This window comes from Saccostrea cucullata, unplaced genomic scaffold (assembly GCF_032062105.1).
Source record: "Saccostrea cucullata isolate Sc308-1 unplaced genomic scaffold, CSIRO_AGI_Scuc_v1 ctg1726, whole genome shotgun sequence".
NCBI lineage: Eukaryota > Metazoa > Mollusca > Bivalvia > Ostreida > Ostreidae > Saccostrea > Saccostrea cuccullata.
The window spans coordinates 15,540-30,419 of record NW_026919262.1 but is presented as its reverse complement, the minus strand read 5'-3'; the positions used below and the strand labels follow the sequence as shown (position 1 = coordinate 30,419).

Here is a 14,880-nt window from a genome sequence, read left to right as displayed (position 1 = left end):
AAAGTCAGATGGGATATTTTCTCCCACAAAGTTGCTAAAATGGGATAAATCCCATGAATATTGACAATTTCTCCCAAACATTGTGAAACATGGAATATGTCCCAAAAATTATGACAATGACAATATCTCATCATTATATATACTACTCAAAATTTGATAAGGATCATTGAAATTTTCTATATATTTAGATAATCAATAACTGTATAACTGGCAATATTTTAACCAAATGCAAAAAAAAATGTCTTCAACAAACTTGCACGTGCATTTCATGTCATGGAAATGGTTTCTCGTCACAGTTTATACTTTTGTTACAATTGCACGATTTTCACTCAGGCAGCGGTGTGATTCTTTTTTAAGATTTAAAAGAACTCACCTGAGTGTTTACACTACGTTTATCAACACAATGGCCCCTCAACGTGTAAGGCGTCGCCTGACTACAGAACAACTAGGTAGATGTATTGGAATGCTTGACGCTGGTTATTCACAACGTGATGTTGCAAATGCGCTAAACATCAGCCAGAGCGTTGTAAACAGAGCCTGGAACCAACAGCAAACGTGGTACAGCAGCTCACCGACATGGGGGTGGTCGTCAGAGATCAACAACTCAACGCCAAGACCATTTTGTGGCTCTACAGGCATGACGCCACCCCTTCTGGACAGAAACCAGCCTGCATAACGACCTCCTGAACGCCTCAGGGGTAAATGTCTCGACTCAGACGATACAGAATCGGCTTCACAATGCAGGTCTCAACTCGAGAAGGGCATGTGTTCAAATCCCTCTGACTGTGCGACACCGGCGGGAGCGATTGGACTGGCCGCTGAAGACCATGCCACTTGGACACAGAACGATTGGGTTCCAGTTCTGTTCACCGATGAGTCCAGGTATTGTTTGGGCTTTACAGACAGGAGGCAACGAGTGTGGCGACGACGACGTGAACGTTTTCATGATACCCACATCAGTGAACATGACCGTTATGGTGGTGGTTCCATCATGGTCTGGGGTGGAATCAGCAGGGATGGAAGAACAGATCTTCATGTCCTGGAGAGAGGAACAATGACAGGGATGCGGTACCGGGATGAGATCCTGGATGTTTACGTTAGACCCTACGCTGGTGCTGTTGGCCCTGAGTTCATCCTGATAGATGATAACGCCCGTCCACATCACGCCAGGGTGGTGGAGCAGTACCTTCAACAGGAGACAATTGTCCGTATGGACTGGCCAGCGCGCTCGCCGGACTTGAATCCAATTGAGCATGTATGGAACATGCTGCAAGTTGCCCTTTCACGCCATAGAGCACAACCCACGACTTTGGCAGAGCTGGGAAACGCCCTCATTGAAGAGTGGAACAACCTTCCCCATTGGAAACATCCGGGTGCTTATTGACAGCATGGTTCGATGTTGTCAAGACGTCATTGATGCAAGGGGAGGCCATACTCGGTATTGACACTACATCGACTATTTGTGATGATGGACTTTCTCGAAAAACTGTAATTTTTTCTCTAGTTTTCTGTTTACTTTCTTGTAATGAAATGCCTTTTGGTGTTGTTATAAGATTTCAAGCATTCCTTATCGGTAAAAGTTCATGTTGTTCATAGATACCTATTCATAACCTGAGTAAACACATGTTTGAGTTAAATCTTTGTCTGTTGTTATGTTAGTGGTAAATTACACATATATAACCTAGTGATCCTTATCAAATTTTGAGTAGTATATATAGAATATGCTCAGTATTCCAAATATAACAATGCATAGGAAAAATAATTTCATGTCAATATTTGTGGAATTTATCCCATTTGAACAAATATATGGGAGAAAAAATCCCCTAGGAGAAAATATCCCTTCTGATTTTTATCTCCCATGGGAGAATGGTGGGATAGTTGGTAAAAATATTTTGGATATCATAATTAGAAATGGTAGTAAAAAGTTTGGACTATGTCGTGTCCAAAGTAAAATGTCGTACTGTTTCTCATTTTTTTTTTCCAAAATACCATTTTTAGGTACATGGCGTTTGCATTATTTGCAGTATATTAATTAAATATTTACAAAAAAAAATTAATTTATTTTATCAATTTTAACATGTTTAAACTAAAACATATTTTAAGTTATGCTTGCAATCAAATACACTGTACTTAAAATCAATAATTATTAAAATATTCAAAATCTAATTTTATTTTCAGTTTATGGTCTTGGACCCTGAATTTCTAAGAATCAAAATATGTGCAAAATCGTCACTTTATTGATAGAATTATCATACAGAACAAACATGAACCCCATTCTTTTCACTACTCTTCAAACTCATAAAAGTTCGCTTAAAAACCACATGTTGGTGTAAAAATCCGTTCATGTGATGTCAACCAGGTGTTAATACTCTGGTACGAATCGAAGTCACCCTACATGAAATTAGACCAAAACACAGGTATGATAAGGCTTCCCAGAGAATATTGTAGTGTACTCTGTGCATGCATGCACTTCTCTGAACTACAAATGTATGATGTCATACATGAAAATGAAGTCAAGTCACAGCAAACTTAAGCTGTAAAGATGGGGAGAGTGTCATAAACTTTACATCTTATTTCAATCGACATATAAAGATGCAGAATGCTAGTTTAAGATGAACGTGTTTTATCATTTTTTCAAAAATTTAATACAACCAAATAATTTAGATAACTTTGCTTTATTACTCTAATTTAAGAGTCAGCGTGTTCAAACTACGTACGAAAATACACGTTTGTAATTTATCCTTTTTTAAACCCATGGACAGAGACAGAATTCATAATACATGATTGTATGTGCATAAAAGAGCCTGGTGCAGGTGATTAATGAGGATTCATTTCATATATTTGTGGAAATATATAAGAGGAGTTTCTCCTCTAACTGAATCCTGCTTGGGAAAAATGTATGATGGCTTTGTTATTAATCAGATGATGATATTCAGCGGAAAATACCCTCAGATTTGTCGGTAAGTTAAAGTTAATGTGAAATTAATTGTACCAAAGAAATAGTATAACTTTTTCCAAGCAAATTTCGGGTTCATAAGGATCTAACGAGTTTATTTTTGTTACAAAAAGTTAATAGTAATTGTGTTAATAACTTGCGCTGAAGCGATTTATGTGAAACATTCCAAAAAAGAAGAAATGACCGTCACTTGTTCAATAGGTCATGTGATATCATAACATTTTTAGCTCCATGCAGGAAGCCTTAACAGTGCTGCAAAATGTAGGAGGAGTAGCTGTTTAAAAAAATGTTTACAAACGGATTGACAGATAGACGGATGAGGGACACCAAGGTACTATCGCATAACCTCCTCTGGTTTCTTACCAGTAGTGCTATAAATTAGGGAAATTGAGTTTACAAAATATGTTAAAACTCAGAAATGTTTCCATAATTCTATTAAAAAATGTAAGGGATATTTGATTATCAAGGACAATGAAACGCAGACTTGGAGTAGAATTGTGCATTGATTTAAAGCCAAAATAAGCCAAATTGGATCCCTCCTATTGTTGAATTTAATTACACTTTTTTCATAATAAAGCAGCAGCAGAAAACACATCGATACTGTCCTCTCATATCTCACGGTCATCAAATTAATTAAGTCATATTAAGTCATATATGACTGACGTGTGTAACAAATGCTTTAAAAAATTCAAATGTACCTACATATACATGCATGCAAGGCTGTCACAAAATACCAGAAATATCCAATCCAGTCTTTACTTTCAGAATTGTCTGGTGGATCTGGTGGATCTGCAAAAGATGAATAAAAAGTAAACCATAGATAATTTTAATGGATAAAATTGTGCCAGTCTCTACTATATTGCCTGAATTAAGAAAATGCAATATTGCTATAATCATTTAATCATTTCACAACAGTCATCTGAAGCAAATTTTTACGTTACTGGCAACTTTCCTGTACTAGCTAGGTGTTTAGTTATCAATAAAGTTAACATTTTTGCATTTAAATGTCTTTAAGAAAATATATTTTTGATTATTTTACAAATGATTCAATTTCACTGAAAGCACTATACTGTCACTCAGTATCAATATCATCGAATAAAACTGAGTGTCAAGCAAAAGATATTTGATCAAACTTTTCACAAACTGTTCCAAAGCATGCTATGGTTTCAAAGTGACACTGCATGTACTGATGACAACTAAGATGCATTTATATATCATACTGTATCAAATCAACTTAAAGTTAATTTTTCGAAGGAGTCATAAATTGTGGAATCCTAATTTCTTTTTAATGTCATTGTACATACATGTATGTCTTTTTTGTATCTTAAGTGTTGCTTTGACAAAGTTTATTTAATGCCATTACTTCATTATTCCTCAAAAACTACTTGACCTACATAACTTTGTGCCAGCTAGCTTACATAGTGTATATAAATCCTATTTGACAAAATATGTCTACAGTACCTTCTTGTTTGACTATGTCATCATTAGGTATATTCCATCCAGGAATCTCTTTTGGACAGGGTGTGCTTGAATCATCTGTGTTTCCATTAACAGCTACACAAAGAAAATTTCACAACTTATTACACAACATGAAGCATTTATTTAAAATTTATTCACATATTACAATGTAACAGTATCTAGTTGAACTACATGTATGACTTCTATTGTTAAATTAAATTATATAAGCTGTTCCTTAATTCAAATGGTAAGTCTTTTAATTAAATATCAATTTTCATTCTTGTGTATATACATGTACTCCAATTTTTACGAATACTATATACTCCAATTTTTACAAATACTATCTTTTCAAAACGAAATCAATACCCTGAGAGTTAGACAAAGAGTCCAAAATTTTCAAAATGCCCAGAAATGATCAAAAGGGATATCACATCATCAACAGAGTTCTAATAAACCACTTGTACAAGTATTATAACAGACATTACAAGATGTCTTAATAACAATACTGTATAAGTCCTATTAATCGCCCCTGTCCCTATAAGCGCCCCCTTAAGTCTTTTTTTAATTTAATTGTCAGGATATAAGCCCCCCTGTACAGTGATAAAAATCAAAAAATGGTATCACTGAAGAAAGTGAAAATGAAACTGATGGATTATCTTCACTTTAAGTAAAGTTGGACATTTATTTATTTTAGTGGTTCCTTGTATTTATTTTTTTTTTTTCAAAAATTTTTGAAAGTTAAATATGACATTAAATATCATAAAGAAAATACCAAAATAACCGCCCCCTTTTTTGCAATTTTCTTAGTGCCCAGGTCGGTTAATAGGATTTATACAATAATATACAAAAGTACAGTTTAAAATAAAAAGAATCAATACCAAACACAGTACAAGTATCTGTCCTCTGGGCATTTTTATTTTTAACTGCATCACATTTTGGAGGTTCTTCCTTCTTTGAAAAGTTTTCATGTCTAGAAGCTGAAGCAGAGTATTCACTACCCAATACTGCTCTCTTTGAACCTGTGTTTGTACCATCAACTACTGTAAAAGCAGAAAATTTTGTTTCAATTTTGTTATTTCGTTACTTTTGAAACAACAAAATTTAATGCCTACTAAACTGTTTTAGATAACAAATCAACGAAGTTTGTGTTTTTACAGAATACGGAGGAATACATATATTTACATGTACATCGCTGTAGGCATGTAATGCATGACATTTTGCACATTTCATTTTACACTGATTTAATATAAATACACCAGTGTATTTTTACAGAATAGTATAAACACATGAGGCCAATATGCAATAAAGATCACCTGATTAATCATTGCCATGCTGTTCTTTAAGATGCCTCCCCCCCATTGTAATACCTACTGTAACCCCACCTATCCCTATGGGTCATCATTTGGACAATTTAGAATCTACACTACCCCGGATGCTTTCATAAGTTTCAGTTTGTTTGGCCCAGCGGTTCTTGCATTGAGAAGAGAATTTTTGAAAGATTTTCTCTATATATGTATATTTCAATGTAAAATGTGCATTCTCTATTGTGGTCCCGCCCTACCCCTTGGGGATCATGATTAGGACATGTGCAATTTCGAATCTACACTACCCCAAGATGCTTCCAGACACGTTTCTGGGATTGTCGCACAATTATTCTCAAGAAGAAAACGTTTAAATTTTTATTCCTATATTTTTGAATGTAAAACTTTTGATTCCTTTAGGGACCCTGCCCTACACCAAGGGGTCATGATTTAAATTAGAATTAAAACTACCCCAGGATGCTTCCATGTAAGTTTCAACTCTACTAGCACAGTGGTTTCTTTGAAGAAAATTTTTGAATTTTTTCCCAAATGAAAATACATGTTCTTGAATGAAAAAATTGGATTCCCTATTGTGGTGCCACTCTACTCCCTGGGGTCAGGATTTGAACAATTGAGGATGTACACAACCCCTGGATGCTTCAACATACATTTCAGTATTTCTGGTCATATTGTGGTTCTTGAGAAGAAGATTTTTTCCTTTTATTTACATTGTATTTGAATATGAAATATGGAATTTCAATATTTTGGCCCCACTCTATACCTGGGAGTGTCATCATTTGAACGATTTTGAATCTACACTACCTTAAGTTGCTTCCATATTACTTTCAGCCTACCTGGCACAGTTGTTCATGAAAAGAAAATTTTAAAAAATTTCTATATATTTGAATGTAAAAAAATTTTAGGACCCGACTTACATGTACCCCACGGGTCATGAATTGAACAATGTTGAATCCACACTACTCAGCTGCTCCCACACAAGTCTCAGCTTTTGAGGTCTATTGATTCTTAAGAAGATTTTAATGACCCCAACCTATGTTTTTCTTTTCTTGATTATCTCCCCTTGCAAGGGGACTTGGTCTTTCATTTAAATAATTGAACTTTCTCAGGAAATTCACACATAGATTCTGGGTTATATAAAGTTTGGTTTAAATTGGCCTAGTGGTTCTTGAAGTTGAAAATGTGAAAGCTAAACAGATGGTTGGACAAACAGCTAGACAAAGGGAAGCATGGACAGACAACAGACAATGGGTGATCAGAAAAGCTCATTTGATCTTTCAGCTCAGGTGAGCTAAAAAAATATACAACTTAGCACTTGTGGGTCCTGTTTGTAAAACTCACTGCCAGCAGGCATATTCAAAATAAAATTTTCACTGAGAGGCAATATCTTTCTGAATTTCAATTGGTCATGGTGATGAACAATCATTATAATAAAGCATAATTATGATATGTGGAAGGAAAAGCTTTGAAGAATCTATTTTATCAATTTTAACAAGCGGCCCATGGGTCACATTGATGGACATCAACACCATAAACATAAAAAACTATAATTTGGTAATATTCCTATGACCCATGTTTATTTTTATGCAGAATTCCATTGTAACGACTTACCTGGCATAAGTACTTTCCTTGAAAATTTTCCTTCTTCTAACCAAACACAAAATTGTTGTCCAAAAGGATATATTTTATGCAGTACATCTATGTAATAGCAAGAATTAAAAAAATTAATACCATGATTAAGGCTACATTGTATGTATTTAAAATTGAATTTAATACAATGGTTCTCAGGCCCACATGCATCTGTTTGAGATACCTGCATAATTTAAATAAAATAAAAGTTACTTAGTACATGTAATATATGCAGAGATCATTTTAAAAAAAGTTCCATCCTCATTAGTACAATATGTTCATGCTTTGATAAGCAATGGATAATGCAAACCTATTGATCTTATTTTATGATTAAAATTTCGTATTAAAATTCCTCTTTTATCTACTTTTAATTATCACAAGTAAAATTTATATATATTTTTTAAAAGCCTCCATCCCACATCTGTTATGGAGAAAATCAGCCTGAGAACCAGAGAATTAAATTTATATTAACCAGTAAGGATTAAAGGCTTATGTAAATTGATCAACACATTTATAAAGTACCATATTTGAAGGGAAGGAATTCAAGTGCTTGATCAATCTCCAAAGTAAGGATTGGATGGGAGGAAGAAACTTCTGGTAACTTGATTGACTTTAAAGAAAAAAAATTCTGTAACAACAACAAATTCATTTTGTGATTATCTGTAAGAAAGAAAAAACTTTATTTTGTTAATGGAAACTTTAAAAAATAAAAAAAAAACTGTTTATCTAAATGTTGTTAAAAATTGACAAATATTCTTTCATTGATACAGAAATAAACTGAAACTTTCTTTTACTTGGACAGTGGTCTCATTCCTCATCCGCTTGGTGGAATTGTTATCCAAGTAGTACAAAGTGAAAGTGAAATTGTAGGTAGAGGAGCTAACAACTTCCACATGTTCAAATGATAAACCATTCTGTCTTTCTTTGTAACCTTCAAAATGATGCAAAACATTAAAGTTACACATTCATAATTTTCCAATACTACATCCCATATAGACAATACATGCACACTGTGATTCTTTTTGATTTGAGTCCTACATAAATTACATACATTTTTTCAAGATTTAAAAAAAAACAAGAGGCTCAGGGGCTATGTCACTCAACTGAGCACTTTGGCTGGAAAAAAGCTGAGATCAGTTCAATTTTGAAAAATCTAAACACAATGTGGTTGGGGTTTGATTTGAACAAACTTGAATCTACACTTCTGAAGGATGTTTTTGAATTAATATGACATATAATCATGGCCTGGCTGTTATTAACGACGTTCGATCCTGACATTAAAAGTCTTAAACTTTTTTCTGCCAAATACATTTTTAGTTTCTACATACATATACATGTATAAGCTTAATTAAAATTCAAATCAAAAAATGGGGGTCAATATGCTTCTTTTGGCGCTACAGTACATTTAATATTACCTTTTTGCACTAAAATTTGTGTCTTAATTAAAAATTACATCTTCAATGTTTTCCCACCAATATTTTCATCCAATTAAAGCATGAAACAAAATGAACACCAAGTCTGTTTAAAAAAAGACACTTATAGATTGTAATTAAGAAAAAGTTTCAAATTGCTCCCCTTTATCAATTATTTGACTTTTCTGCACTAATAAAATGTTATTTTTCCGGCCTTGAAAATTTGATAAGCAAGAAAATTATTTTAAAGTCCTAAATTTTTTCTGATTTTAAGCAAATAGGTAAAAGTTATCTTAATTATTTAGAAAAGAACATTGAAAGTGGGTGTATATGATATACATTTTCAAATATTACTTAAAAAGAGTCAAAAACGCGCATCATGGAATATGCCAGCAGTGCAATTGCTATTCATAACGCCATGTTCACTGAATAACGTTGTTTATTTCTTAATTAATCACAGTTTTTTCATTGAATATGGTTTAATTTGCATTGTAGAATTTAGTTTTATTGTTAGAACTTAAATATAATTCTAAATTTCATAAATATAGGACCTGACCCAAATACGCTCAAATCTCAGGAAATTCGGGACAATGTCTCACTTCCGACTGCCCTATTGTGGCCTCAGTGTAAATTTAAAATCAAAATTAGTTTTATTTCTAAAACAAGTATTATTTTAAGTTCTTAATTACAAACTTTAACAATTTTAGATATGTTTTAAATTTCACAACAAATAAGGGGCCAAATTCGACGATTATCATACCTTAAATTGTCCTTTATATCTACATTATTAACATACCTTGTCCTTTATATCTACATTACCTGATACATGTATTACTTTTACTTTATTATTACAAATAATAACTTTGATGCACTTGAGAAGAAGATCTTTAATAATTTTCCTAGTAAGAATATATTCCTGCGTATAACTTTGATACCCAATTGTGGCCCTATCCTAGCCTCAAGGGTCATGATATATAAGGTACTTTGCATTCTTGTAAAATTAGTTGAAAATGGCCCAAAGGTTCTTAAGAAGAAGTCGAAAATGAGAAAATTTTCAGAGGGAAAGACAGGTAGACAGGCATCATGTCTTACCAGAGATACACTGTGAGGTTAATTGTTCATAATTTCCAGTATTTAAAGATTAACCAGCTCAGTTGAGCTAACAAGAAATCTGTGAGCCAATGTTCACTAGTAATACCCCCACTCTGATGTGAATAAACACTACCATGTTAATATATATATACAAGCTCAATTACAGGCAAATGCACAGAAAAATATGAAGTTGACATCAGATTAACATCAAAATGAATCCCACTATATAACATGTCTCAACAAAGAGTGTACTAAAATTTCAAGCATCTGCGATGAGTAGTTGCTGAAAAAACTGAGAGGAAAAATTGTTATGTATGAAACAGACAGACGCACAGACAAACAAGAAGTTGACAACCGATTTGTACAAAAATGTATCCCACCATCGGGCATGCCTCAGAGAAGATTGTGTTAAAATTTCAAGCTTCTGCGATGAGTAGTTGCTGACAGACGGACGGACAGCTAGCTGTTCTTACGAGAGGTATATTGTGGGGTAAAATTAACGTATTTTCCAGCAGTGTGGGGTTTTTTGGGTACTGTGGGGTTAACCCCATAATGAAGAGGTCTAATTACGTTCAAAATTACTCTATGAGGTCGAAAAACCTAAAATTAGATTTAACCTCACAAAGACTTTGTCCAAATTTTGGACATGTCCTTAGCCCAAAACGCTCAGACATTCAGAAATCTGCTGTTTAGAGGAGTTCGGTAATTGAATCGAGGAGTTCCGAATACCTGAGCATGCGCATATATTTAAAACTAACTGCGCATGCGCAGAATACGGAAGTAGCTGTGTTTGGACATTTTGTATTAGCAGTGAGGAAATTCGGAAACACAAAAAGCAAATGCAGTAAGTCTTACTATTTTGTTGCACCACATTGAAAAAAAGCTTTGTAAGTTGTTTGATATGATTCATACGTACATTATGCAGTTGTAGAATTTATTTAAAGTCAAGGAAAGGACACTTGTAGTCCACATAAACACATACCGATTGAAAACGGGCTTTTGTGAAAAAAATTATAATGAATGCACTGATAGTTCTTTTTTTAATCAGAGGTCTGCAATGAAAATCGACCGATACCAGGGGGTCGAGCTAGTTGTTTTCTGCAAGAGGGTCGCCCCGTTGGCCAGTAAAAAAAGATAATATTATTTATACACGTGCAATACATGCAAAGCACACCTGGTACGTATTTTCACTCGTTTTTTGCAACAAAAATCCAAACCATTTAAATTTTCCATATAACATGCTCCAACTGTCAATAAATCTCCATAATTTAATCCGTGTTGGAGTACTACTTGGCTTATTTACTTCAAAAAACGATCGTGTTTTTTTCTTAATTCGAATTTTCTCTATATCTATGGTAATTACATGCAGATATCTCAAAACATAATTACATGTGATTCTTCCGATGGGAGACAAAATCTCTGGATTTTTCACGCCTCTTCCGCCCCTTCCGATTAATTTTTAAATCATCCGTGTTTAAATTTTTTTCAAATTGAATATTTTTGGCTTTAATTTTATCCTGTTTCGTAGTATAATTGCTCTCTCTCTCTCTCTCTCTCTCTCTCTCTCTCTATTCATTCTAGATACGTACCAATTGTTTATCTACTCTTCACACATTTGTTTACATGTACTTGTCATCGTACCTTAATCTATAGAGAAAAAATCAGAATGGAAAAATGGAATTAATGTCACTGCAATAAATTTTCGCAGCAAGTAGGAATCGTAGGAATCAACATGAGGTTGTATAATTAGGTTGTAAAATTTAGTGGTATATCAATTTGATAAATGACAATCAATGTTTATAAATGAGTGTAGGACATTTTAATCAGTTGTTAAAATACCCAATATGTCACATTGCTTACACAGTCGCTTGTGTAATTATGTGCCGGATAAAAAAATTCACCTATTAAAGAAATTAAACAAATTACCTTTAGATACGTATATATAACTCTCTTTGTGTTAATGAAAAAAATATAATTGTCCAGTAAGATCAATTTGTACTTATTTTTCAAGATCGACCATTGAAAATTTAAAAGAATTAAATCACAATTAATAGTTTTTCTATAGCTAAACTTAAAGAAATTCAAGCTTAAAGCTTCATTTTGTAATTTACAATATTAATTCATCATTACTTTGAATATTTACAGTGAGAGTATGTAACTTAGCTAATACAGGTCTATCAGTATTTTCACACCTGTTAGATTTTGATTCCGTGTAGAAGCTCTAATTGCAACTCTTGTCAAAACAAATGATTTGTATAGCATGATTATCTCGTGAATTTCACCATCAGGAGACGATCGATAGGGATTAGTTACGCTCTGGTGCACTTGACACCTGTGTTGTAGTAGAATGATTTTAAACTGCGTTAATACAAATCTTTGGTCAATTGAATAATTTTTTGTGTGTGTCTGTATGTTAGATAGAAATTCTGACAGCTTTATAAAAATAATATTAAAAATTTACCAGACTTTAAAAACTTCAGCAAAGTAGTTGATCGAGGATTAATTGAAAGGGGGGGGGGGGGGGGTTACACTGCTGATCATTACCTGAACATATTATAGTGAAGTTTTTAAATGAATTTTATTGACACTTACTGAAATAAATTTTTATACTTTATTTAATTCACCATTAAACTGTCTTTTAATTAAAGCTTTTATATTTTTTCTTATTAAAAAAATAGATAGTAGTAAGGCACATGTATTTCTTCTTGAATGATTTGAATGTTACAAAAGAACACTAAGAGTTCCCGAAACTAGTCAGAAATATGTCGGACAATTGTCTTGTAAATATTCAAAATTCACCGGACAGTTGTAAAATTTACCGGACATTAATTTTTTGTATGTAAATTTAACATATTATAGGATTGGAAATTGTAACGATATAATAAATGATATGTGTAAATAAAAAGATGGCAGATTTAAAAAAAAAAATTATTGAAATATTTTGTATATGGCCTTTGTATGCAGGATTTGACGTTGCCGAAGGCGTGTGATGACCAACGCTTAATTCATGTATAAATTTATTATGTCCTTTCTGACAGATTTTTAAAATGTTTTTAAAAATAAAATCAGCAACATGACAACTCTTGGTTGATTGTTTGGAAAATATGTTGTTTTCCAGGCTTTTTTCTTTTGGATTTTTGTATTTTATGTGCCAGGAAAAATATTACGTAAAATATCAAACTCGTTTTAAAAAGCCTGGTAAAACGTCCGATATTTCTGACTAGTTAAAATTTATTATACAACCTCCATACAGTTAAAAATATGTACTAATGATATAAAGATATGCAAATTTATCATGAAAATGATGATTTTAAGTGAATTTGTTGTCGTTTTACTACATTCAAGTCAATCCGCTATTTTTAGAAAAGGGGAAAAACGCGCTTGTATTTTAAATGCTATCAAATACATTTAAAAAAATCCAGAAGTTGGTATAATATTATCATGCTAATAGATTAAATTATAGAGAAAATAATAAATGGTAACAAATTGTCTGTAATCAAGCAGAAATAGCAGGCACTCTTGCAACCCTGCAAATTCGTCCTTCAAAACGAAAGTAGATTGTCACATTTTTTTTACTGTCAGAACTACAGAGTGCATATATTTATCATGGAAAATATTTGTTGACAGGGTTTTTAAAACTGTTTTTCCTCCCAGACTTATGGAAATTATTATTTTAATATGTAGCTTTTTATAGTAGACAATCAACGTCTACATTTTATTTAAACAAGATCTGGGGATGCCCTGACGTTTTTTTTTTTTCCATTCCTTTAGTTTTGCATTTGTTTATTGTCAGGACAATTGAATTAAATGATTTTGTTAAGATTATATGTAAAGGTTATACAGTCTGTAAAAAAAAAAACAAAACCATCGGACATTTTGACCAATAAAATTAAGATTTTACCGGTCCCATTCAAAGTTCACCGGGGATCCCCGGTGGACCGGTGCGTTTCTGGAACTCTGAACACTTATGAACAAAACCTTAAAAATTTAATTTGGAATTCTTTAATTTCATATTTTTTAAATAGGCATGGATTAATATATATATACACACATACAAAGGTTTTGTGAAATTGACATGTTTAAATAAATCAACTGTAGTGGTTATTGCTGTTTATTTATTGACTGACTGGCTACTTCTTGGGCAAACTGGAATAAGAGGCCACCTGTCTTAAGTGGCTAGTTTCTGGACTTCCCAAAGCTTAAAACAAGTTTGACTGTACTTTTTCACCTTTTACCAATATAAGAAAGTAGTTCACAGTACATGACAACTATGCTTTAAATAAATTTCGATGAATTTTAATTAGTAACTCGGAAGTTTTGTATGTGATATGAATAAACATTTGCTTCTGTATTCCTTTGTAGAGTTCAGATACTGAAAGTGAACATCAGTGGAACTTTGATGATCTAGGCCGCTCTATTTTTGCAGCAACACCAGCATGCGTCGGACATTCATAAAGTTGAAAGAACAAACCTATGACTTGAACACACAATTTGTGATCTGAATATAGTTCACAAATTTAAGGAAAGCAACTATCAAAGACATCCAGATTGATGGTTAGTACATGTTATAAGTGCCCATAAAATCAAGACAACAATATTATTTTACAATAAATTAAAACATAACCTGTTAAAAAAAAATTGAACATTATCATTTATAAATATATTTTACTGTATTTTTTTTTTGACAGGTATACATGAAGTATGAATGAAAGACTTTTCAGAAGAACAAGCACAATCCCGATTCATTCTTGCCATTGTCTTCTCCAGACGGTGACATTTAGGACCTGACTTACTTTTCAGAAAAAGAAGATGAATCGATTTTTGATAGTTGATCTTAAAAAGATAACATTATCAGGGGTCGTGGATTGAATGACATTTTCTTGCAATCTCCCATGCAGCGTTGTCGTTCGTTCCTCTCTCAGACACCTCTGCAATGGGCTCACGTCAAGATTTTTGACATAACGTATAAAACTTGATATTTGAAGAATTGTTTCAATTCAAATCAATAGTTCTG

The 14,880-nt window shown here is 32.9% G+C and overlaps 1 protein-coding gene and 1 long non-coding RNA gene across 3 annotated transcripts in view; one reads left to right on the top strand and one right to left on the bottom strand.

Annotated features, from left to right (window-relative positions):
• Window positions 1-8,289, bottom strand: part of LOC134283397 (uncharacterized) — a 41,876-nt gene extending 33,587 nt beyond the window's left edge. The window contains exons 1-6 of the mRNA XM_062765850.1: window positions 8,157-8,289; window positions 7,885-7,972; window positions 7,345-7,431; window positions 5,293-5,454; window positions 4,418-4,510; window positions 3,659-3,745 (exon numbers count right to left, since the gene is read on the bottom strand). Of these exons, the coding sequence (XP_062621834.1) occupies window positions 3,659-3,745; window positions 4,418-4,510; window positions 5,293-5,454; window positions 7,345-7,431; window positions 7,885-7,972; window positions 8,157-8,180 (541 nt within the window). The 5' untranslated portion in view covers window positions 8,181-8,289. The remainder of the gene's footprint in view (window positions 1-3,658; window positions 3,746-4,417; window positions 4,511-5,292; window positions 5,455-7,344; window positions 7,432-7,884; window positions 7,973-8,156) is intronic.
• A 2,067-nt stretch (window positions 8,290-10,356) lies between these two features.
• On the top strand, window positions 10,357-14,710 carry LOC134283324 (uncharacterized). 2 transcript variants are annotated; one of them, XR_009995457.1, is made up of 3 exons: window positions 10,357-10,710; window positions 14,229-14,420; window positions 14,555-14,710. It is a non-coding gene; the product is annotated as an uncharacterized LOC134283324 (long non-coding RNA). The 2 variants fall into 2 exon arrangements; XR_009995458.1 differs by lacking the exon at window positions 10,357-10,710 and adding an exon at window positions 10,961-11,043.
• The last annotated feature ends 170 nt before the right edge of the window (window positions 14,711-14,880 follow it).